At 36.5% G+C, this 25,819-nt stretch overlaps 1 protein-coding gene across 1 annotated transcript; it reads left to right on the top strand.

Moving 5' to 3' along the window:
• The first annotated feature begins 2,635 nt into the window (after nucleotides 1–2,635).
• Nucleotides 2,636–16,469, top strand: GDF10 (growth differentiation factor 10). Its single transcript, XM_072423965.1, has 3 exons — nucleotides 2,636–3,004; nucleotides 7,596–8,500; nucleotides 15,539–16,469. Exons 1-3 carry the CDS (start codon nucleotides 2,776–2,778, stop codon nucleotides 15,728–15,730), a joined length of 1,326 nt encoding a protein of 441 aa, XP_072280066.1. The 5' UTR covers nucleotides 2,636–2,775; the 3' UTR covers nucleotides 15,731–16,469.
• Nucleotides 16,470–25,819: the final 9,350 nt, after the last annotated feature.

Genomic DNA, 25,819 nt, shown 5'->3' with positions numbered 1-25,819 from the left:
GCCCATAACATATTTATAACAGAGTACCTTGAATTTAAACTAGGAAATGTTTCAGTGAATGTCATATTCACTGCCTTAAAAAAAGACCCCTAAAAGATATCTTGACCCCTAAAATATCTTGACCCTTAACGCATATGGGGCTGGTATCAGGATGGTGGGATACCAGCATGCTCATGACTACCTACCTATTTAATTTTAAAATACTAGTCCATACGTCTTGTCTGCCAGATAGTAGATATTAGTGTTTTATTTCTTTTAAAGAAAACTATAAAAAAGGAAACAGCATCAATAGTGAATAGGAAATATCCAAAAATGGCTAAAAAGCAAAGCTTTTTAAAATAAACAGGGGCCATTTTAACTATTTGAAAAGTTTTTTTTCTTTATTTCTGACTAAAGTTTCTTTTAACACAGTTTACTTCTTTCTGCACCAATCCTTAGTCCTGATAAATTGTACCGCCTGCACAAGCAATAGCAAAGTCCAAGACTTGTGTAACTGAAACTCCAGGCAAAGAAAAAGAAGAGTTATTTTGTCTTTCCCTTGACATCTCTTTCCCTCTTTCTGACTTGTCATTGCTGTTCTCCATTGAGACCCATTTCTTTCAGCAAAACACACTTTGCTTTATCCCCCCAGTCATATAATGGGGGCCCAGCTGAGCCAAACAAAAGTCTTACCCTCCCGCTGCTCTGTAGTAAAACAAACCAGGGAAGGATCAGCCATTCTTGTCTGTTGTGTAGTTTTACGGCCCTTCTTCACCATGTAAAAGTATCCGTGTCCTGTGGGTTTTAATGCAAGTTAAAGAGCTGTGCTAAATCTGTGTTTGAATAGGGTGAGAATAGAAGGAGGGAGAGAATGGGGGCCAGCTTACAAGACAAGCCTGGGCCTAATATGGCCTCCTGCAGCTCTTCCTCTTTTTCACAGGACCTCGATTGTGCAGAGGCTACTGACACCACAAATGAAGCGACAAAGAGTTATGCATACCCCTCCAGAGGTCACTAGTGGTGCACCCCTCCGAAAAAATCAAAGGGGGACATTTATGGGCAGGAACAAGTTAATTGGCATCAGAGAATTGGGGTGTCAGAAAAAAAAATATTCTGAAAAGTGTGGGTGGGGGGAATCATTATCTGCCAGCGATGTTCAGTGGCCTTCATTTATCATCCATTTGACACGACAACATTAAAAGAAATGTATATTTTAAGGACTTGAATGGAGAAAAGAGCAAAGAACCACAACAACCAATCACAATTGTTCTTATATTGATAATATTTTAGGGAAAAAAACAAAGCAGTAATAGATTGCAGTTTATAAGTTTGTAGATGTGCTGGCTTCATTTTTTTTCAAGTATGTGTTTTGCAAATACAGAAAAAATATCTTTTGAGCAATAAGTTAAAGGTTCTTTTAGACCCAGTTGTTATCTGTGGGGTGCAGCAACATTTGGTAACACTTGTAACAAGTGTTAATGTACTGGGGGGCCATTTATTTAATTATTATGCATCAAGGAGTACTGCCTACAGTTCACATTAAAAGCAGTTATGCCAGTTCTCAACATTACCAGGCACTCCGGAGTTGTCATTGGGTGCACATTGATCAGATTATATACCCAAACACCAATATATGGACAACTTTAGCCCACAGTGGTATAGGGCTTTAAAGCCTAACATCTTGACACCAAAATGTTGAATACCAGTAATAAAAATGGTGATTTCCTGCACTTTTTCTCCCTTTTTTGCAATGCTTATACATCAAGAAAAAAAAAGTACCTTCAGAGAGCCAACAACTGTAAATATTATTTTTCCTGTCTTGGGTTGACTTTGAACATCAACGCTACATGCAATATTTTTTTTTTGGGGTGCTAAAAGCATAAATAGCTTGGACAAATGCTGAATAAACAAATTCTGCACATTTCTATGCACTGATATTTTGCTTGCTTACCTGATTCCTAATAATTATTTTCTGGATGCTAAGCATTTAGAACACACACACACTAATGCAGTGCTCAACATACTAATGTCAGTATTCAACATACCATCTACTTGTTTAATATTAAATTACAGTTACAATCAATATCTAATCAAGAATTTGTTTTCAACTTGTCACTTAATAAACATTCGGCCAAAATATTATTTAAAATAGAATATATGTCATATAGAATCAATCTAATTGTCTAATGGATAGAAAGTATTGCTTAATAAGTTAAGCAATTTGGCTCCTTACCTGAATAACTTTTTCACTTTTATTATCCTATGTTGTTTTTTCCCCATCTTTACAAATTTGTTAACATTCTGCTAAACCTTTGTGTGTCAGTACTGCTTGAACTAGAGAAGAAGTATGTGTGTGTGGGGAAGGGGCTTGTCCTGAAAATGTACTTGTTTAGTGCAAATAAAAAGTATCACAGACAGTCCTTGTCCTGTTGTTTTTGACTTACTATTAAACTCAAGCACTGTGTGATGGAATGTAAAAAATAGATGCTCACACTTCATCCTGATTGGTCACAGCCATCCAGGGGCAGGTTGCTGATTGGGCTAGGCTTGTGAAAACTCGGGAGGGTCCCACCTCCTCTAACTTGAGTGTTATAGCTGAAAAGTGAGCTTTGAATGTGACACCCGGGAGTGAGAGAGATCAGCAAAGAGGGATCAGTCAAGGAAGGAGTGACTGAGGCTAAACATACTCATTGATTTCATGTCATAGAATATTCTATCAGGGATTGATTGTTCTAAAAGATCATTGAGCCCCTGTAGACATCTGATTGATAGAAGACTTCATCTGAACCACCAGTCATGTCTCCCTATTGGATATTCTTCTTCTTTTCTATGAGCACAGGGAAGCTGGTTCACAGTCCTGACTCTACAGTCCACAAAGATAGTCCATCATCAGAATCTGCAGGGATGCTAAACCCAGCCACTGACCCCCTGTCCATGACTATGATGAGGCTCTATGAAAAGTACAGCAGAGAAGGCAGCAGGGCTCAGGATGGGAACACAGTGAGGAGCTACAGATCACAGCCAGGTAACTCATTCATTCACAATCAGAAGGAAATTTCTTCTAAGAACTCTATTTATAAAGCAATGAACCTGACATCAATTCATTGCTTTATAAATACACCCTAAGACTTGTGGTTTATGTATTCCAAAAAAGCTAAGAGATGTCTGCATTCCATTTGTACATATTCACATCCATTGGAGTATCAGATATGTATTGTGCATTGCGTATCAGTGATTTATGCAACAAAATCTTAGGCTATGTTCAGGTGCTGCTGTTAGCCAGAATCTGATCACCTCTGGGTATCATTAAAACAATTGAGAGATATGTTTTTGGTTGTTTTACAAATGCTTGTATGATTTGATTGAAAAAGTTTTGTTTTCCAAACATGGATGTGCAAAGCAGTTGAAAGTGTTCTAAAGGACAGCAGATAACCTGTAATCCTTTGAGACATGTAGCAAGAGAAGCTCAAGTGCTTACAAGAGCGCTTAAAACAAAGAATAAACAAACCACACACACACACATATATATATATATATATATATATAGATAGATAATTTTTTTTCAGACAACCTTTGTCGATTAGTTTGCAGTGGAAAATAGGTAATGTTTAGTATTTTTGATGCTATAGAGACAGGAGCATCTGATGTTTGTTACACATTGGAATAATATTCAAACTGGCTGCACCAAGTAAAAATGTAAAAGCATATTTTATATATATATATATATATAGCGCAATGTATTAGAAGACCCATCCCAGCTGGTGACAGTGATGGACAGTTATGGAGAAGTAGCAAACCAATGAGCTTATGATCATGTCACCCTGCTCTAACCTCCTATCAGAAAGGTTTTTGTGAGCACATAAACTGATTGCCTTTTGGTGCTGCTTCTGTCTCTTTAGTTTGAGTTATGTAGTCAATGGCTAATACTAAGTTCAGGTATTTTGTATTGCCTATATAAAATATACATTTCAATGATTTATTAATAATCATAGAGTTATATTAATTTGTATATTTATATACAAGTACAGATTTTAGTAGTTGCTGAATGTGCCGTGTCTTCCTTTTAGATAGCTGCATTCAGATAAGAGGAGGCAACAGATAAGCCAGACATTTGGCAACCCCGACTGTTATTCTGGTTCTCAATGAACCAACAGTTCAACATTTGACAGAGCTGAACCACTTACCACCACCCCTATTTATTCCTTCTCATCTCAACCGTGGGCCAGGCTCCAGAACATGAGAGCAGTAACTGCACCTCAATCTCACCATTTAAGCCTAAAGAAACTATAAAGGAAATAGTTCAGACTCCCTTAGTGGAAGATTACTCCTTGTAGCCTATCCTTTTATCTATGAGTAGCGCATAAAGCTGCTGCTTGTATGAATGAAGCCTGAATCATAAGCTTACCTTTAATTTACGTTAAAATAAAAGGTCCACCTGATATATAAGGCTATAAGGAATTTGCAGCTTTACTTATCATTCTCCTGGATCCCACTGGCATCACTCCTTACCTTTTTTGGGGGTCAGTCCTGCCATTCTGCATTGTGTGGTAAAACATTCAAACAGGCCTCCTTCTTCTGTTTGTGATATTAATTGATGTGATGTTTATTGGGGTTGGGCATCAATAGACTGTACCCCCTATGTTGCTCCAATGCTATACACTGGTCAGTTCCACAAAAGAAAACAGAGCATTCCCCATCAATATTGCAATTCACTATGAGGACGATGAGTAAGGGTTAGCAGAATAAAAAAAATCATAGCTGGACTGAATCTGGTCAAACTGACTGAGAAATATGACCAGATTTTGATTTTTAAAGTTTAGAATAATTATTTTTGATAATGATTATTAAATATTTGTTTACCTAGCCTTGAACAGCTTAGGGTATACAACCTCACCGGGTTACATATGAGATAGGGACTGTAGTTTTGTTCATTGTACACCCAAGATTTTTGCATCTGTGGTTACACTCAGGACATACCAGTAGATGGAGCTGTATCCTCATGTAAAACGTATAACAAACTCTTGTCAGAGACATTGTTAAAGTTTGTTGCATATAGGGCATAGTGCCATCTACTAGTGGCCAACAATAATGCACAAAAGATCATTTTAAGCAGACCTAAACTAATATTTTTTACTTTATATAAAAGGGTAGACAAAAAAGCGTGAAGCCCCTACCATTCTTTCTTGTTTGCTGGGGCAATCAAGACTTAATGGGAGCGATGAGCCTCCTAGGACACCTACGTCTCGCATCCTAGGAGAATCATGGCTGCTTTTTCTGTGCATGCCTGATCTCGGGCATGCACCGATGGGGCATTTTCCTACACTGGGGGGAAAGAGATGCCGATCTCATTGCAGTATCATGTGCAGTAAGATCAGCACTCTTTTTTCCCCTTTACAGAAGGCTACGTCACCAGATCTAGCGCCTGTGCAGTGTGAGAATGGATGACGTAGTCAGAAGAAGGAAGAAGAAGGTTGAAGATGGCAGCACCTGGCGCTTCCTCCACACCAGCACCCATACAAGGATTTCTCCAGCTGGATCGAGGGATCTGCGGAATTAAAGGTAAGTGTATTTTTTCAGTTCGGCTTTAAGAGTATTCCTCACATGTAATAAAAACCTGGCCGTATACAGAAATATCCGTATTTACCTCTTTGAGTGTATGACATTGAACTTCATCTTTCTAAATATCTTTACTTGTCATACCTTTGTACAAATACTTTAGGCCAATGGGATCACCCACAGTTAGAAGCTAGTAGTGAAAAAAATCAAGCACCATGAGTTTTGGGCTTTCTACAAATGGAAGATTAAAACCTGCATACCTGTTGGCGGGACAGATTAGTAGCCTAATCCTAAGTATAGGATATAGGATTTCAGAAACCTATTCATTAGTAGATGTGACATCTTGTGACATCTAGGTGAACAGTTTGTGGAGCTGCCATCGTTCATACGTTTCAGAAACGTGCAGAAAGCTTTACCACTTGCAAAGGCCTTCTATTGCCATTAAGCTGTGTGTAATACAATCATTGTTATTTCTGTTAGGAGGAATCCTGCAATAAAAGTTCTTACTGTCTGCGTCTGGTCTTTGAACCATGCCTAAGAAGAGGGACATAATAACATCCATCTGTCAAGTCATCTGACTGCCTGGGAAACTAGCCATTATGGAAGGCGCCCTTATGATCTTCAGGAGTGTCCCTTACAGTATTGTTTACTATGATTGGTTAGTTAGCTGAGATGTAGGTAGCCTGAAAATCTTTTTTTTTTCCGGTTCTCTGCTGATAGTCCCTAAACTCTGGTTATGGAATTCTGCATGCTTCTGTTGAGTGTTTCTAGAAGTGAGTGTTGCAGGTAATCTTTACTATGGATAATTCACTTGTGCCACCAATTACTGATGAGCTGTCTGTTCTGAGAGAGGGATTAATGTTTGGAAGTGACCTTCCCAATTGTATTGTCTAGCTGGACTCTGACCATGTAGATGGTTTCTGGAGTCTGTGGCTCTTCCCAGGCAGAACACCTTTGCCTTGTCACATAAGGCTTGGGGCCTACATGTCAGCTGAGATCAGCTGTCTTACTGAAAAGGAAATAGACAATGAGATGGTGGAATATAGAAGCAACTTTACTGCATTTACCCAGTAAGATCTTAGAGCAAGGATGCCCAGCTGCAGATCGTGAGAAGCAGAGTCCATATAGTAGTACATTTAGCAAGGTGTCAATGACTATTATCATCAATAATAATCATAATGAATATTATCATCATGATCTGTATGTTGCCAACAAAGACCAAAGCAGCTGCCTCTAGATATATTGCAAAATAAGAATGAATAATAGAAAGAATGATAACACATAATACATATATATCAGACAAACCCTAACTTTCTTTCCCACTTAAGATTAAATTAAAATGTAAAAAAGTGACTGATACAGGTTGTTTTCTTTGCCGCACACAAGTATTCCACTATGTATAATCAGCAACTCTTATGGGGTAAAGTTTAATAGTGTTCTACTTATCATGTAAACTGGGTACCCTGATTATTTCAAAATACCACACCTGTCAAATACTCGTTCATCCACCCAGGTCAGTAAAATGTAACCCAGCGACAAGAGAGCAAAGCCTTTCACATTTAGCCAGTGCAAGAGTGACACATGCTAGGAAATGAGTACTGTATTTCACGTTTTTGTTAGATTCTCCCTAGTGACCCTGCTGCTGACATGTTCTTACCAGCGATGGCAATCCCCATTGTGCCTGGGACATAAATAATTTTTTTATGAAAATTAGATGTAAACATCGAAGTAACTATTTGAATAAATTAATACCAGCAAAGAATAGTTATTATTCCTGGAGTCTATTGTATGCATTATAAATGAAACACTACGTTACCTGAATCTAGAGCACCTGTAGCTTTCAGGGTGGTAAAATCCATATTCTTTGACTTTGTGAATTAAACTTGTTCAGTATTTATGTGATGCAATTTAGAAATTTGAATGGCAAATACTTCTGTGCTTAATAATACAAATGCATTAATTTGAATGCATCTATTCATGATGTCTAATGGTTATTCATACATAAAAACAGTTTGACAGTAAACTGGTGTTTATTACACTAAAGCTGCTCTTTCTTACAGATTTTTTGGCTCCTCGTCCTACATACCACTTCAATTTAACTTCTCTCCAGTCATCTGAAGTTATCTTGGCTGCCACTCTCCATTTTGGACCAGACAAAAGCCCTCGGCCTCCCAGAGACTCCTTTTGCAAACGTTCCAAAAATGCTTCTTGTCGCCTCTTGCTACCATCTCCATCCCACAAGATCAGTGTCATCTTTCGAAGCCTTGTTCACCACACAGACTTAGGAATGGTGAAATGGAATGTCAGCAGTGCTGTGCCCTATAAAAAGGGGGTCTGGCATACCAAAGACATAACTAGCATTATCAAGGAGGCCCAGCATCAACAAGACTTATTTATTTCTGCTGAAATCGACTTTGGACATAGACTTCCGACAATTTTGGAGACAAACCCTAGTGAGGTTCCATATATCTTGGTATTTGCTAATGATAGGGCAATTTCAGAACCTAATAGCGTGGCTATGACTTTGCAGAGATATGACCCATTACAGTCCAATGGTGGAGACCCAAAGCAGGTGTCCAATGCTTCTTCAGAAAGCCGAGTGAAGAGGGAAATACAGTTTGTGACTTCAACACATGACAATGAACTTCCAGATGTCAAATATGTACGTTACAGCAAACAAGACTTATGGGAGGGCACCTACAAAGTCCTTAAAAAAACTCCAAAGAAAGAGAGGAAAAGGAAGGGCCCGGAAAGTTTGGACAGTGTTTTAAAATCTCCAGTATTGCACTTTGATGAGAGAACCATGAAAAAGGCACGAAGGCGACAGTGGGATGAACCCAGAGTATGTTCTCGACGATACCTAAAAGTAGACTTTGCTGACATTGGGTGGAGTGAGTGGATTATATCCCCCAAATCATTTGATGCTTACTACTGTTCTGGAATTTGTGAGTTTCCAATGCCAAAGGTAAGTGATAGAAATGTTTAGAGGGGACCCAGCTTATTCCCTATTATTATTACTTGCCAGTATTTATATAGCACCAACATATTACATATGTCATATCTCTAACTGTCCCTCAAAGGGGCCGACGATCAAATGTCATGGTCATGTGTCATTAACGTAGTTTAAGGACAATTTTTGAGGGAAAGCCAATTAACCTAACTGCATGTTTTTTGGGATGTGGGAGGAAACCGAAATACCTGGAGGAAACCCACCCAGACAGAGGTAGAACATACAAACTCCTTGCACATAGCTGGCCAGGATCCAAACCTGTGACCTAGTGCCACAAAGGCAAGAGTGCTAACCACTGAGCCAACCATGCTGACCAGTACCTAGTACCTACTTTAACAGAAAGTATTCTGGTACTCACAGCCTAGTTCTCAGTATCCATACCACCAGTTGAATTTGTACCCAAGTATATTAAAATTATTCCTATAACCTTTTTGTTTTATCTGTTATCTGTTTAATAACTTAGGGTTGCAGGTTACAAACCTGCAAAATAGTCAACTATTAACAATGAGACAGAAGGAGCCCAATAGAGTTACATAGCTTAGTCTAAAGTATTACACACAACACCTTACACCTTATATGGTATACACAATGGGCCCAATTTTTTAAAGCTCTCCAAGACTGGAAAAGATAGACTATCATGGGGGAACCTGGGTGATCCAGCAAAAGTGAAATTGATTTCATAAAATGTTTTTCCTTTAAGTTGGGATGTGTTTTTAATCCTGGACCAGATCTATTTTAGGTTTGCTGGATCACCCATATTAGTCTATCTTTACCAGTCTTAGAGAGCTTTATTAAATCAGGCCCAGTTCCTTTTACTCTGTTTTATATGCAGTGTTTCTTGAGTTTCTATTACATGCGGTGTTTCATTCCTGTCTAGTGTATGCAAAGCCTCATGCGACTATACACAATGGGCCTGATTTATGAAAGCTCTCCAAGACTGGAGAAGATAGACTATCATGGATGAACCTGGGTTTCTCAAAAAGCATTTGCTATTAGTTGGTAAATGTTTTCAATCCGGCACCAGATCCATTCCAGGTCTGCTGGATCACTCAAGTTCATCCATGATAGTCTTCACCAGACCTGGGGAGCTTTCATACATCAGGCCCATTGCCTCTTTCCTTTGTATTATTCGCAAAGTCTGACTTTATGATATAACATGAAGAGTATCATACCTCTTTATTGCTCACAGTTCTTTCTCTACTTTGTTTCTTATTTCCTAGTGGTAGAAAAAATTAGACTTAGAAGTCTCCTAGCAGCATGTCTGAAATAAATAAAATAAATAAGTTATAAATCTGTGAAATTGGAATCATGCTGAAGTGAGAGCTGCATGTCTTCTCGAACAACCAATGGGCAAAATATTGTTAAAATGAGTGATGTACCCTGTCTTGATTTCCAATATTACTAAAAGGAATGGGTCCCATGGCTGTAGCATTGTACTTTTACTTTGATTTTACTTTGAATAATAGAATGTCACAGAAGTTTAAATGGAGCTTCCAGAATTCACATAATCATTTTCAAGTCTAAGTTACTTATAATGCTTGAAAACAAAGCAACAGCGACATGAAATAACATTTTTTCTAAATGTAGGCACTTAAGCAATAAATTCAGCGGGAAAGCAATACCATTCATAAAGAATTAGAACAGTTACAAGATATGACAGTTATACTGACCAGAACTAAATGGTGTGAGTTAAGCTTACTCCGATGTCTGATTTAGCCACAGGGATTGGCTTTCCTGCTAAATGATCTCCAGTCAAATATATCTAAAAAAACAAAACAAAAAAAAACATTTTTTCATGAAATCATTATTTAGTTCATTTAACATATTTACCTTAAAGTTGTGTTTATATTACGTTATCCCACATTACATTAAAAATCAGGTCTAGTTCACACTAACAGATCCGTTGTTAACAGATCCGTTGCCAGTCATTGTGTTCAACTGACTGGACAATTTAATTTCTCTATTAGTAATCGCTAAGTTACAAGACCCAAAACACAACACAAAAGTATGATCTCCTTACCTTCAGATTGTGGGATAGGGATTGGGGTAAAGCACAATATTGGTAACAGAATCAGAAGTGAAAATCGGTCAATATTTACTAGGCGTTAAAGGAAGGTCCACAAATTACAGATGGACTTCCTTGACAACTAGGAGAAAAATCTTCTGAAAACTCGGAAGTATTTAGACATGAAGGCATTAAGTAGTATCCTATCCACTGTTTGTACATTACCTAAAGAATGATGGTTGGAAAAGACTTTCTTATATCTCTCCCACACTATATACCAATTTTGTTTTTAGAGATCTGTCACCAGCCACATTTTTCTTTCCAGTAGAAAGATTGGGACATCTTTTTTGATTGATGATCATATAATGTTTGGAGTTACTAAAGCAGAAGAGAAGCTTTCATCTTTTGTAGAATTTTTATAAGGATAAAGGAGTTCCACAGAGAAGCTGCTCTTAATCTCCAAAAAACAGGCCTGTTGTGACTGTTGAGCTAGAATACTAGACATCCCTCCATTTAAACTTGTGAAAAAGTATTTTAGTTTGCCTCCAACACAACAAGCTCAGATGGGCAAGGGGTCAAAGAGCTTTGAAGGTTCCTGAGATGCGGTGACACGCTTCACCTTGGTCTACTTGTGAAAGGTGTCTTGTGTGACTTCCAGCTTTCTTGGATTTCCTACCCAGGGCTAGGTTTTTGTGTCTTAGATTTTGAATATTTGAGCCTGATTTTGGTCCTGTAATCAAAATTATTTGGGTTTCTATTAATCATTTATTTTGGCTTTCAGCAACTGAAGGCAGAGCAGTCGCTTTGAGTAGACCTCCTGCTTTTTGATCAGTCATTCTAAGATCTATAGTCCTATTGAAATGTTTCCAAAGACTCCTGAATCCTCCATTTAAATATTAGCATTCCATACAAGATGATTAACAAAAAGTCAAAAAAGTTTAAGTACCCAGTTAGGAAGGAAGAGTATATCATCCATTGTAACATACTTTTTTTAAAATGATCTCTCAACTTGCTTTCAAGTAGAAATGAGGCTGAACATTTCTGAAACTAAGTTAGAACTTAACTTACATTTTTAAAGGCCCCCACTGTATGACATCTTTCATGGGAGCTGAACATGGTTTCATCATAGCAAAATAAAAGCTAGATAAGAATGGACCTTTTTCTTCCTATTCTTTCCCATTCCAATGATAAATGCTAAAATAAAAGTAGAACTTTAGGAAAGCAACAATGACATAATGGTGTAGAATATTGTATATTAGAAGGTCATGAAGACAGCTCTATAATGATTCTGGACTATTTCACAAAATAAACAACTTCTAGACTTTTTTTTCTTATTTCTTGCTAGATCTGAAAATCAGTTTGCACAAACCATTCGATTAGGAGTTGTGGTTTCACCTCATGCCAAACAGCACACCTTTTTAGGATACATATAGCATTTTAGGGAAAAAGAAGAGCATCCATGGTGGCATCCATGATCAATGTGATGCAATCTGTGATGTCATATCCTTGACTGCTATCTAAAACCAGCAACTAGCTGCTATTAAACCTACATAAAAAAAAGATCCCAAAAGAGTATTTCTGTGGGGTTTAAAGCTGTAAGAATGGATTGATATCAAATCTCACAATAATTGAAATTTAAACCACCTCCAGCCCTATCCGACTTGCCTCCTCCTAAATCCTAAAATATGAATATAAAGAGTGTCTACAATTTTTCCAAATGATGTAAATGGCACATAACAATCATTGGGCATTTGCCCAGGGCCCCTATCATGTCTAGGGCTCCAAGTGGCAGGGGTTCAAGAAGCTGGAATGCTGTCCATTTTGTCTAAAACTTTCCCTGGGCATAAGACTGTATCCAATAAAGACTGATGGATGGAAATTGCTTAAAATGCAGAAGGTAAGGGAAATGTAAATTATGTAAAATATCAACAGTAAAATATCAATAGTCCTTTGGGTTGTAAGTGAAGTTACCATTAGGCTTTACCACTTCAATACCAAAAAATGAACTCACATTTTGGAGGTTATAACCAAGATTTAACTAACAAAATAGATCATATTCTTATTCATAATATTGTTATTATTATTATTAATAATATTAATAATAAACAGGATTTATATAGCGTCAACATATTACGTAGCGCTGTACAATAAATAGGGGTTGCAAATGACCCTGCCCTGAAGAGCTAACAATCTAAAATATATATATCCAAATATTCTTCAAATGAAAAAGATTTATAATATTTTAGAATATATACATTTTAAATAAATAATCAGAATAAATCAGTTTATTTCTAAGGGACCTTCAGTTATTAATAAAGCACCCGTACAGAGCCTTTTCTGGATGTAGAATATTACCACCTTGTGGACAAATTCTGTTACTACTGTCACTACTCAAGATTTATTAGAAAAAGATTGTTTTGCTTTAAATCAGTTTTGAGGACAATTGCTAAAAACATGCTGCCGGAGATATAACTGCCACACACGACATTTTATCATTTATTGTACTAAAATTACTTTTAAATGTTTTACTTATTCCTGCTTTGAACTTCTGGACCCTATAGGCTAAATGTTCTTTCAAAGAATACATGTACCCTGATTTCCTGATTGTGGGCTCACTCCATTGATGTATAAATCTGATGGGGGGACACTAAGTGGCCAATTTTTAAACAGTGGTTTCTACGTTCCACACATCATGGGACTTGGCGTCAAATACTTTGCACTGTATTCATTTTATATTGTACTTATAAAATGCAAAGCCTAGTGCTACTTGTTTTTTCCAAAACTTCAGAAAACTCCAAAAGCAAATACTGGACTCCATTACAAAGTACACAGTATAAGTCTATTAATGGTATTGATAGGCTATACGGTTGCTTTATTAATGAGTCACTAGGAAAGTTTGAGCAGAATCATGTAAGTAACCAGGAACCCTTCTACTGACAATAGAATATTCTGATCCCCAACATAAAGGAGGATTTTTGGTGCCCCCCAATGGCAGGGGGGTTATTTACACATAACCAATATTAAAGGGGATGCTGTACTTACAACAATATAACTGAAGTATATACACTTGCAACCAATGTAAGGGAGCATTTAAACTGACCACAGTTGAGGAAGGTGGTGTGCGCTAGAATTGCTGAAGGCTTTACATTGGAGAGGTCTAGAGAATCACAGGTTGGTGGACTATCAAGAGGCTGTTTGTGTTTGAATATCAGCTTCATAGTAGGGTCTGGTGATGGCTGGATATGAAAAAGATATTCACATTAGGGCATTTGTGGGGATAACAGACTACACAGCTAGCAGTAGATGTCAATAGTTATTGTTCAATATACAGTACTTTGATTTTGTTTCATGATATGGTTTACTAGTATAATATTTTTCTGTTTCTGTAATATTCAATTTGTGTCTGATATGGTGTTCAATCCATGATAATATGATTATTCAAGCCAGCAGAATAATTTATATATACACTTATACAGAAAAATAAAAACTGCAGCACCATATAAATACTATAAATTTAATAAAGCAAAACTTTCCAAGCAAACTTTCTTGCCACCATACCCCTCAACGTAACCCCTGTTCTTTTTTAGCTACTTTTTGATGGCCTTGATACTTTTTTGCAAGTACCAAAATCTTAAAGCAAAAGGTAGCATTTTAAGTGAATCTATCTCGTATAAGGAAGAGATATTGAAAGTGGAAAAGCTGACCTTACAATTGGGTTATGAGGCAGAGGCACTGAAGGTGGAAAAGCTCACAATCAGGTTATGAGAGAAATACAGAGGGTGGAGAAGCATGAAAACTTTACCTATATATAGGAATTGTTATGGTAGTCTAGTTTGCAGCTAAATGATTAATTAGTAGAGAATCCATTACTTGTGAACTTGGAAGAATCACCATTGCTACCCTGCATAGGGCCCAAGTCATGATCATTAAGATCTATGAGGATAGATTGGAATGAAATTATTATTGCTATTACAAATAAAGGTATGTAGGTATTGTTCCATCCACATCTCCCCATTAACATAAACAGGAATGCTCGGCCAAACTAGTTTATGCATTAGCTAGAATTTTTGCTTGAGCATGATTGAATTGCTGTTGCGCCTAGGACCATTTAAAGTTTATAGGTCCTTTTAGAACTGCAAGGTTTTATTTATTTGGTAAAGAGCACAAGGAGAGCATGTGATTGCATCAATGTAAGATAACAATTGTATTTTTTAAAGTAGAATTTTCCTTATTTTGAAATATGTGTTAAGGTCATATACGTTGGATCCATATATCATTACGTGAAACAAGTTTCAGGCTAATTGCCCACAAGTGATCATGTTTTTATTACTTTAACACATACCAAACATTTCTGTTTCTTCATTGGTCATTACATGGTACAAGATGTGCTTTGTGAGTAGGTTCATGGCTATCTCAGGGGGCTTTTTTTGTTTTTTTACACAAACTTATACACAAAACTTATACACTGCTTAGGGATTTATTACCTGGCAGCTTTCTAAAAATGTTGAAAGATAAAAAAAAGTCCAGCAGTTACTTCATGTCTACCTTCTGAGTTTTGTTTATAGCTGTGGTGGTCAACTTGGATGCCTAGTTTGGCTTCTCACGCCACTGAAGGGTGGCACAAAACATTATTTTATAGAAGAAAGTCACAGATTACACCTAGCACAGAAGCATCTATTATAAAAGGTCACACAAGGTATGATGACAACTCAAAATGTTTGTAATCTCCTTACTTTCTGTCTCTGTGACTGTGGTCACCAGGACAGAGGACCATTGCTCCCCAGTGGGAGCAAAAACAGCAATAAATCGGACGCTTTTCTACTCCTTTTTACACTATCTTACTATAAGGAAACTTTTTTCCCTTTATGTATACTTTAATTTTCACTGTTGTTTTCTTTGAAGACTTTTGTTGGATTGTTTTTATTTAGGAACATGGGATATTTACTCGTGAATATATACCTGATCCTTCTACTTTTATTTTCCAATAGGTTGTCCGACCTTCAAACCATGCAACCATTCAGAGCATTGTGAAGGCTGTGGGGATAATTCCTGGAGTCCCAGAGCCATGTTGTACACCAGACAAAATGAGTTCTCTCAGCGTGCTCTTCTTGGATGAAAGCCGAAACGTTGTCTTAAAAGTCTACCCCAACATGTCCGTGGAGAGTTGCTCCTGCAGATAATGAACCAAGAAACCTCTGTACAATGTTTTAATGACAGCAGGACAGTTTAGGTCTGTAATCCAGCCATTATCTGCCCTAAATAACCCATTCAGGACAAGGATTGCTTGGTGTTAAGCAATTATAGAAGCATTCCTGGCAAAACATTAGAATACATTTATGTGCCACTGGACACAGTAAACTCTTGGTCAGTAATTTTGTGGTATACAGAGCAGAGACTAATACATTCTTAATGAAGAAACATGTATTTGGATGTGGCATTTTAGTGAATGGTTTCAAACCATTCATGTGTATTAGGATCATTGTGATCCATGATAAGTGATTATGGATATTTACACAAAACAAGTGTAATCGAGTGCATGTCATTTCTTGTTGAAGAAGTTTATTCCTATTGCAGTTACTCTTGTTGTTCTTGATTTTCGTCATGTCTATATAATTAGTGCTTATAAAGATATGACCTTTTTGGACAGGTCTGAAGTTTTACAGTGTAACAAAAGCATTGTGGCAAACAGATGTATTCTCAGAGAAGTGAAAGAGTGACCTGACAGCTAGTGAAGAGGAAGAAATCCTTTATTATCAGATGATAATTATTTATTGATTGATATTCTTACAAAGCAGGTAAATCCAAGCCATAAATTAGTTTTTTTTTTCTGCTGGTCTTTTATTGTACATATTATTAGGCTGCCCATCCACATTCTAGAGAGAGAGGAATGGACCACCGAATTTTATAAAACTATGAATTTTTTTGACTTGGCCAGTGTTTACATGTCATGGAATAAGGGGATAGGTTTGTCTGCTTTTAAAATTATCATTATCCAATTTAATTTTACAATCCACTTTGAATCTATTTTAATTATCACAAAACATTTACTGCAGGTAGGTCAATCATGTATCAAGAAGTTTTACCAGCACTGAATGATTTGTAAATGTCAAATTAAAATATCCTCTTAATGTATTTTGCTAAATTGTACAATCAGAGAGTGGTATATACAGAATTTAATATGAAAGAATCACCAAGATAAATAAATTTATATATATATATATATATATATATATAAATATTTTTTTCTGTCTAAAGTGTGGGACAGACAAAAGTTTTTATATTGTAGAAAAATATTGTTTTTGTTATTGTAGAAAAATATGAATGAAAGATAGAAAATCTTTTTTTTCCATTGTTAATGGAATGTAGTTATTTTCAATAAGTATCAAATTGATATATTTAAATATGCTAGATAAAATATTAAGTGAATGTCATTTTATTTAATTAGAAATAATGCATAACCTTAATTATATTTAGTCTATTTTTTTGACAGTTTTCAGGATAGCTTTTACAGAAATCATTATTATTATTACATATGTTGCTAAGTATAACACAATAGAGCTTCTGATCTCCATAATGTCTAACCTTTAAATTTTCTCAGGTTACATATACTCAAATGGATGTGATTGACAGTTGTTAAATACAGAACAATACCAGGCACTTTAGAAGGACAAAATCATTTAATTTGATATTTATGTTATGGTTAGGAAATAATCCAGTGATAATAATATTCAGTTAACTGACTACCCCCAATCCTAAACTTTTACTAGAGTGGGCAAAAGTCAAATTCCAATCTTCTTTAAAACCATCATCTAAACCTACCTAAAAAGTACATTAAGGTAAATATTCCTAACAGGCACATAAGTAATAGATAAACTTGACAGAGGTTAACAGCTACATTTTTCTTTTTATAATCTTTTTTTCCAGACGTTAAATGTTTCCTTCTTCATTTCCTGTTTAATTGACTGATCTTTTCAAATGCTAACTTTAGGTTTCAATGAGCTAGAAACATTCCAGAAGCACAAAAAAGGTGGGCATTGTTATACAGTTATTATAAAAATATGCAGCCACAGCTTCAATAAAAAGGCTGCTGATAAAGACGCCTAAGGTCTCTGTGGAAGCAGTGATCTCTCTGCGGCAGTTTGACACCCTCTTGCCGAGTCAGACTAATAGCTCTGTATTTATAAAATTTCATGCTTCCTGGAGAAGTGAATGACTTCTTTTGTTTTAAAGCACTATATTTAATTTATACTAAATGTCCCTACAGTAAATTATGAACAACACACAGGTTAACTTTAAATGACTTAGTTTCAAAAGGTCAAAACTTGTCTAGGGTTTTCATGGAGTTCAGGTGTCATAATGAAGTAATAGGGAAACACTAGCAAGGTAAGGACACCTACCCTCTATGCATGGCCTGACAGTTAATTAATCTTTCAGTATGATTTCCATCTAAACCTTAATGGTATTAACACGGTTTTAGATTTATTAAAACATTAGTGTTTGGCAAGGTGATGGCTGTTAAAGGTACAAATATTTAGAATGAATAAATACGTGCATTCATAAATGATCCAGATAAATTTGACAATGTTCTCTGACTGTCACACAAAAAAGTTCAAAATTATTTTTTTAAATGTGTTTCTATTTTTTTTTTGCTATGTGACAGTCTTTGATATCATATGATATTGACATTAATGCCAAATTTTACCTTTGTAAAAAGAATGATCATCTAAATTTTTTACCAATTTCAAACTTCTTTTCATCAGAACCTCTGTTAGGGTCATCAAATGTTTAGACCAGTGTCTCTCAATCATGGTTCTGTGGTTCCTCGAAAGGTTGCTAGGAGTTCCTAGAACAATAAGCAGTTTGTGACTCTCAGGTCAGTTACCAGATTCCAAAGATCTTTTTAGCTGTAAAGATGGCAGCTTTCCTGCATTCTTCCTACTGATCACCACATTAATAATTAAAATAGGGGTTTCGTGAAGTTCTGTGAAGGTAACTCAAGGGGTTCCTCCATGTTAAAAGGGTACAGAAACATTGGTATAGATGCTCAACCCTGCACCTTGTAAGGCAACCTTTTTTTCTCCTAGCACTTCCTCTAAATGGGAATAAGATATGTATACATAAGATCTTGATCATATGGTCTTAATAAACAATAAACAATATTCCTTAAATAAACAATATCCTTAAATGCTGCATATTAAAATTAAATATATTTACATTATTTTCATTTGTCGCCAGCAAGTGCACCCTAATTTGGACCAGACCTTGTCTTTTCCGATTTAGTTTTTTAATCTAAGGCCAGTGGCAATCTTTTGTTCTCCTCAAGTGGTATTTGCATTTCTATACAAATCAATGATAATGCTAAACTTACATGAAGCAGGTCAAATGTTGATCAGAAGGAGGTCACTGCAGGTTCTCCCATGATTTTCTCCAGTCTTGGAAAGCTTTAGTAACGCACTCCCATTGTGCTTCCTCCTATAGTGGCCCATTAGAAAAGCCAATTGACATTGCTTTAATAACATGTGCACTTGATGCTTTTTTGCATTCAACTTCCATATAAATCTAACTCTAGTCCCCTGGCATATCATGGAAATTTCAAGATGTCCTAGTTATATTACAGCACTGGTTTCAACAAGCATTTACACTTGAAATAGTTTTGTACTGCAAAGTGTCCTAATATAGTCAAACACAACTAAATGCTTGGAGTCTAGGTCAATGCTCCTTCTTTTTCTTAGGTTTTTGCCCTAAAGGGAGTTCTGTGACTAGAAATTGAGGGTTGTTATACTTTGACAGAGAATTTTGACTTTGTCAAACTGCTGTTGAGCACTGTGCTATTGGACCAATTTTGGGAGGAAAGATCTAATGTATTTGACAAAACGTACACACATTCACCCTGCCAATGATTGCTTTTTAAGGGATTCAGCACGTTGTAGTAGATCCTCAGTATTGTTATTGATACAATGGCAAAAGCCAAACCAACTCTATTTAACAAAATCTCCTGTTTTGTTAAAAAAGCCATGTCCCACGTTATGTTGGCACATAGGTGATACTGCAAAATCAAGTTAGAGATTTTTTCATCAAGTGAAATATGGTGGCGTTCTTCAAACATCTACCCAAACCGAAACATTTTTTGGTTTTGAATGAAAAGATCCTGGAAATAACCATTGTTTTCTTTGTTCATGCGGATAACTTACATTGTGCCTCATCATTTTGAAAATGTAATTTATATGTCAGAATCTCAATTAATATGTGTATAAAATATTTTTATATTAAATACCTTTAAAAACAAATCCAATTTGTGTGTCTGAGTTAGATAAAAAATATGCATGCCATCAATCAGCTTTGTTAAATATTAGCCTGTGTACACCTAACTTCAACTTTAATTACTTAAAGTGGAACTAAATTTTATCAAAAACCTGCAACCGTACTAATACACTTTTGATGTCCCTTTTGCAAAAAAATAAACTTAGCAATTGTTTACAACCACTGTATCTGCTCACTAAGGACTGTGAAGATTACAATCCAGTTTGTAGTGAGAAAGAAAGTTAGACAAAAAGCAGCAATTTATGCTAAAGATACATTAAAGACACAGAATTTGTTTAAGCTATAATATGAAATTTGAAAGAAAGCAAATGTTTGCAGTCGATACCCTCCAAAACAGCAGAATTATCAATAACTTCTTTACATTTTAAAAGTCTTTACAGTGTACTTTGCTGCTGAGAAAATATACTTCCGAATTATCATACAACTGTCATCATCAGGGTCCGCATCAGAACTTGGATTAGCAAAATTCAGAGTTGCGATCACAGTACCTCTAGCCACCTGCTGGCACCATCAGTATTTATTCAGCGGGGTGATCTCCTAAATTAAAGTTCCCACAGAGCAGCATCCTCTCGTCTTAATTTCTGAAAATTTGATTTGTTGAGTTGATTACTCTGACTAATGAGTTTTACTGGTGCTATCTGATGAGCACTGAAGGACTTTATTTACACTGTCCTGAGAATTTTTGCAGTTGTTTTCAGGTTTAAAAAAAAATCTTGGTTTATACTTGAGTATATATGGTATTTTTTTTTTAGAACTGATGCCCACATATGTATGGCATATAACTGCGTTAATACATATTGACATAAACTCATGACCATCAACAATTTCAGCTTTAGGGTCTACTGTATGTTATAATACAATAAACATGTCACAGTATTGCTTTAATTTGCTGCAATATGTTGTATATTTATTTCTATGTCATGTTTTTTCCCTTATTCCTATCCCTGTTGTGCAGATTTCAAATTACTTTATGTTGTAGCTTTGAAAACAAAAAATTTAAAATTCCTCTAAGCGGGTAAACAGCAATACCATGTAAAAATGAAAAGTTTTATACTTTCTAATCTAAAAAAGGAAATAAAAGATAGCATTAGGGGTGTGACTTTATCTGTAATAGATAAATAGGTACATTTTAGCAGGGGAATGCAAAATATAAACATGACTGAACCAAATCGCAAGTATTTTGGCAGATAAATTAGTTTGCATAAATGTATTTAGAAAATGCGTGTAGTTGCTTGGCTGAAGTTCAGCTTTATGTTATGAACCCTTTTGTACAGTATATAAAAACTTTCCTCTCCTCATGCCATATACAGTGTGTTTACAAAATCTTCATTAAGCTAAATGCTGAATGAGATAAATATAATTGATTCACTGAATTCCAGTTTTGAAATACAGTGCAGTTGAAATGTTAGTCTGAGAGTTATTTGAGGAATTAAAGGATATTAAGACAAACTTACGAATCAATTGAGACCTGTGAAAGGTTCCAATATGGTTATATATATAGCACCAACCTATTATGCAGTGCAGTACATGCTACATCCAACATAGAGAATACTAAACATAAAACCAAAGACTTTATGGACACCTTTCTTCAGTAAATATCAGCCAGTATTCTCAAAAAAACCTATTTTATTTATACAATAAAAAGGTACAAATGTCAACACCTTAGGACATAAAACACACACAAACTGTCTCACAAATCTTCCAATGCGTTTTGCCAAGTATGCTTCTTCAGGAGAAGATGATAAGACAGATATGACCTAGTTTTAAGCTTATGTCTCCTGCCATAAAAGGGTAATTTATGCTGGTTGGTTGGTAGATGTCATTTTATAGGGTAAACCAAGTTTCAGAACAGAACATATGACACTGAAAACCAGAGAAGGTCCGAGAGTTTTCAGAGTATATAACTTAATTTTAATCAAAAGGTATTATCTCCATATTATCGCCCTAATAAGGGCATATGATGACCTTATAATGATATCCTTAACAAATAAGATGACCAGATGTTCCCTGGAAAGCAGGTCTTTAGCTGTTATGTCACGAATATAATTTGTGACAGTTTATGCAAATATTGATGGGTTGAATTTGAAGTGTACAAAGAGAGATAACACAAAGACTTAAAAGATTATGCTATTTAATAATAAGACAGATAGGAAAAACAATGCAATAATGCAATAGCAATTAATAAGCAGTAACAAAAGATACTTAGCTGCGAAAGAAAACTGAATTCACCCAAGGAGTCTGCCGGAAATAAATACCTTGGCAGATGATCAAAAAACATGTTCCATACAGTTAGATCTGGTCAAGACCAATTAATTAGGTATGGCACTATGTTTTTAACTATCCAGGAACTGAGACAATGGCCATTGTTTGACCAGTACTGACCAATGATCATCCCTTAAACCAGCATTTTACTTTATAAGGATACCAGTTACAGGATATGCTGCATTCCTTTAGGATGACCTCATATATGGTATACATATACTAGTATATACTGGTAAAGCATTATTGTTGGTGAGACATAATTGATAATAAATAAATTGTGCTAACCCAACACTCCACTCCCTGGCTCACCAACATCATAATGAAATACCCACAGTACGCAAAGGCAGAACTTCCACCGTTGAATCAGTACACTTAGTTATAAAACATAAAAACAAACCAACACATAAATCATTAGCATAACAATTACTATATACCATAAAACATGTAATAAAGCTTCCCCCTAACCCGCAACCCTTAAGAATCAAATGACAGGCTTTAACCAGGATTAGCAATTTGGCCATTTTAGATTTCAGTCACTCTTTTCTTCCATCGGAGTATATTTGATTCCTGTTTTTGTATTATATAACGTTCCCAAAGTCAGGCTCCCATAAACAATCTATGTCCTGTTTAAAAGTTCCTCCGGTGGTACTAGAATGGCAACATATGGCATAGCTCTAGATGACAATGGACTATGAGTACATATCCAGCAGTCCGTCTTATTCATCAGCTGGGCATAACGGTGATGCATATACAATAATTTATTTTCAAGAGTGTCCTGTATAGGATGTTGATAATCAGAATCCAATCCAGGTCATAGTGAAACCAATTAGAGCCACCAAGATTGGAACTAGTCTGTGGGAAGGAAAATAAACAGGGTTAACATCAACATCTCTGAGTTTTACATTAGTATTAGCTTTTGCTAGCAAATACTTCTTTTTTCTTCTTACTTTCCCTTCCTCTATCTGCTATAGTGGATTTTATCCATATCCATGCAAATAATCACATAACATTATTAAAAAATGTCTTGGGTCAAGTCACTGTCATATCAGTCCAGCAATGCGTCATAGTCACATCTTTTTTATGTATGCCTGATAGAATACGGTAGTCCAGTTTATACAAACTCACAGTTTTTCTCCCACAATGGACCCCCAAAAATGTCTATCTTGTCCTTTAACGGAGTTCACTTTTTTTTACAATAAAAACTAATTCAGAAAACACTTTGTTGTCCCTGACCTAACATGTGAAGGAATGGTGTACTACCCCCCACCACCCTCTAATTTAACAAAAATGGGGCTTGTGAGACAACCCAAACCCAATCTATCTATGTATTTGTGGGGGTCAGCTCTTTCTTTGTTTGAGCAGGCCATTATAACTTTCATTAAGTCCAGATGAACTTGCGGTATCTTCAATCTTCATGTGCATTACATGTATTTCAGCATATTAGCCTCCCTCCCTCCAAATCTGATAAAATGTCTCTGTGGAGGGTTGAAAAGCAGTAGTAGTCCAAATTTGTCCATAGCTCAACCATCAGTGTATCACACAATTATTTATTCATCAGCTGACAAATGCTCCCAATCCGAAGCCTCTTGGCAAAGTTTCCCATCAATCATAATCACAGGTGCTTCCAGTTCAACAGGTGCAGTCACCAGTCCTGCAAATTGTTGATTCAAAATGGGTGATTCCTGAGCAGAAATACCACCACTTTAACTTAACTCTGTCCGTATTACCACTGGTTGTTGTTTGGTACTTCATCTAGAGCTGTTCCAGATAAGAGATCGGTGGAAGCTTTTCTAGATCTTTAGCAACCAGTCCATGACAAATCATTGGGCTGTGTGGGTAACCTTGTAAAAATCCAATTGTGGCATGTTGTCTTCCATCCCAGGTAAACACAAATTGATCCTGAGACTCTCCATCAATGGTCTTTGGATCATTTGCCACTCCCCCACTGTCTGAGCAACAGTCTCTACAAATGTCACCATATCCAAATCAGTAGCAGCAAGTAGATGGACCATTTTTTTGAAACTCAAAAAAAGTCAGTGGTCATTTTGTAGTATGCATCAAGTTTATTTACTAGAAAAACAGGAGCAATAGAAGGACTGACTGATGGTCTGAATGCCCCTGCTTCCAACAGGGCCTGGATAGTCTCTGTAATTTTTTTTATGTACCCCAATATTGCTTCAAATAAACTGGGTGCTTCAGAGGTAGAATGTACACTGATGTCTATTTAGTATGACCCCTCACAATGGGTTTGATTGCAAACACAGAGAAACAGACTGAAGTGCCAAACACATACATCCCTGTCATTGTATGAATAGTCTGGCCCTGTAAGATACCCATTTCTGTTATGTTGTTTGGCAATTCAGATGTAAATATGTTGGCATTAAAGACAGGACCATTGCCTATTTGTAGTCTACAGTGAACCTTAGAAGCCCATGAATTCTGTCTACCAAAACTTCCACTGTCATCTATGTAGTGTCTGTCCCCAAACTTCAGGTTCTGATCAGTGGAGCAGGGGATTTATACACCCAGCCTCTCGTACTCTCTAAATCCCCTCACCCAATGTATGCCAAAAAGATACATCCATCAGATCTGTTGGATCTCATATACTTGGGCCACAGAGTCTCTAATCAAATGCAACAAACTAAAAGGGCAATCAGTATTGCATTCCCTGTGCATGTGAAGACGACCTCTGGGGTCAAAGGATACACTTCCCAGTCCAATTGCTTCAGTATTAGTCAGAATCACACCCTCCCCACCCTGATCCCAAATTCGCAATAACCAAGTCAAAATTTCTTCTCCAGTTATCTGTCTATATTTCTTTCCTAGCTCAGTCAGCTCCCCTGCAGTATATGAACGAGTCTTCTTCATCATATTCTGCTCAGCAGACGGTCCCTGTGGTGGTCTCATGTCTATATCGCCATTAGTGCCAGTCATTCCACCAAATCTCTCCCTCACTTCACGTCTCTGTCTAGTTGTCACTATTGGTCTCACAAATTCCTCTGTCTCTTCAATCTCAATTTCTTCATCTGACTCAGAAGACCCTGACCAATGTTCAACCTCCTCCCATTTTCCTCTTGAAATCAATGCTCTAACATGCAACTTAGCCCCTTCTCTTGTAAGAGGCCGTTTCTTACGACACTGTTTTCTCTTCACAGCATTAACTACATACTTTGAAAACTGTGAAACAACTTCTTCTCTCTGCGTATCAGTATCACGCAAACACATTCTCAATAGAGATAATTGCTCTGTAACAGCCTGCAGTTCAGATTCCAATATCTCTCTTTTCTCTGTCTCAGCTTGGAGCGCCTGAAAACACAGCCATCCCACCTGTGCAGCGGCCTTCTGCTCCTTCTTGTCATACCGAGACAGATCTATTTCCCTCACCGACTGGCAGGGACTGCCAATGGGATCGGTGCAACATATTTATTACACTCCCAAGCAATTGGGTTCCACTGTCCAGATGTGGACACCCAACTTGGGAGTAGACTCGCACTCTGATCATCTTGCAACTTTCTTTTACCTCAGCTAAACAAATTCTGCATTTTATTCTGATTGCACTATGACTTACAATACAAAAACCAAAATAATAAATTAAATCAGCACAAACACAATCAAAATTCCCCTACTATCAATCTTATCATCAATATCTCTAGTTTGAACACATCAAACCCCACGTCTCCTGGTAC

Source organism: Pyxicephalus adspersus, chromosome 10, assembly GCF_032062135.1.
Source record: "Pyxicephalus adspersus chromosome 10, UCB_Pads_2.0, whole genome shotgun sequence".
Taxonomy (NCBI): Eukaryota; Metazoa; Chordata; class Amphibia; order Anura; family Pyxicephalidae; genus Pyxicephalus; species Pyxicephalus adspersus.
The sequence above is the reverse complement of the archived record's forward strand: the minus strand, read 5'-3'. Positions and strand labels throughout refer to the sequence as shown.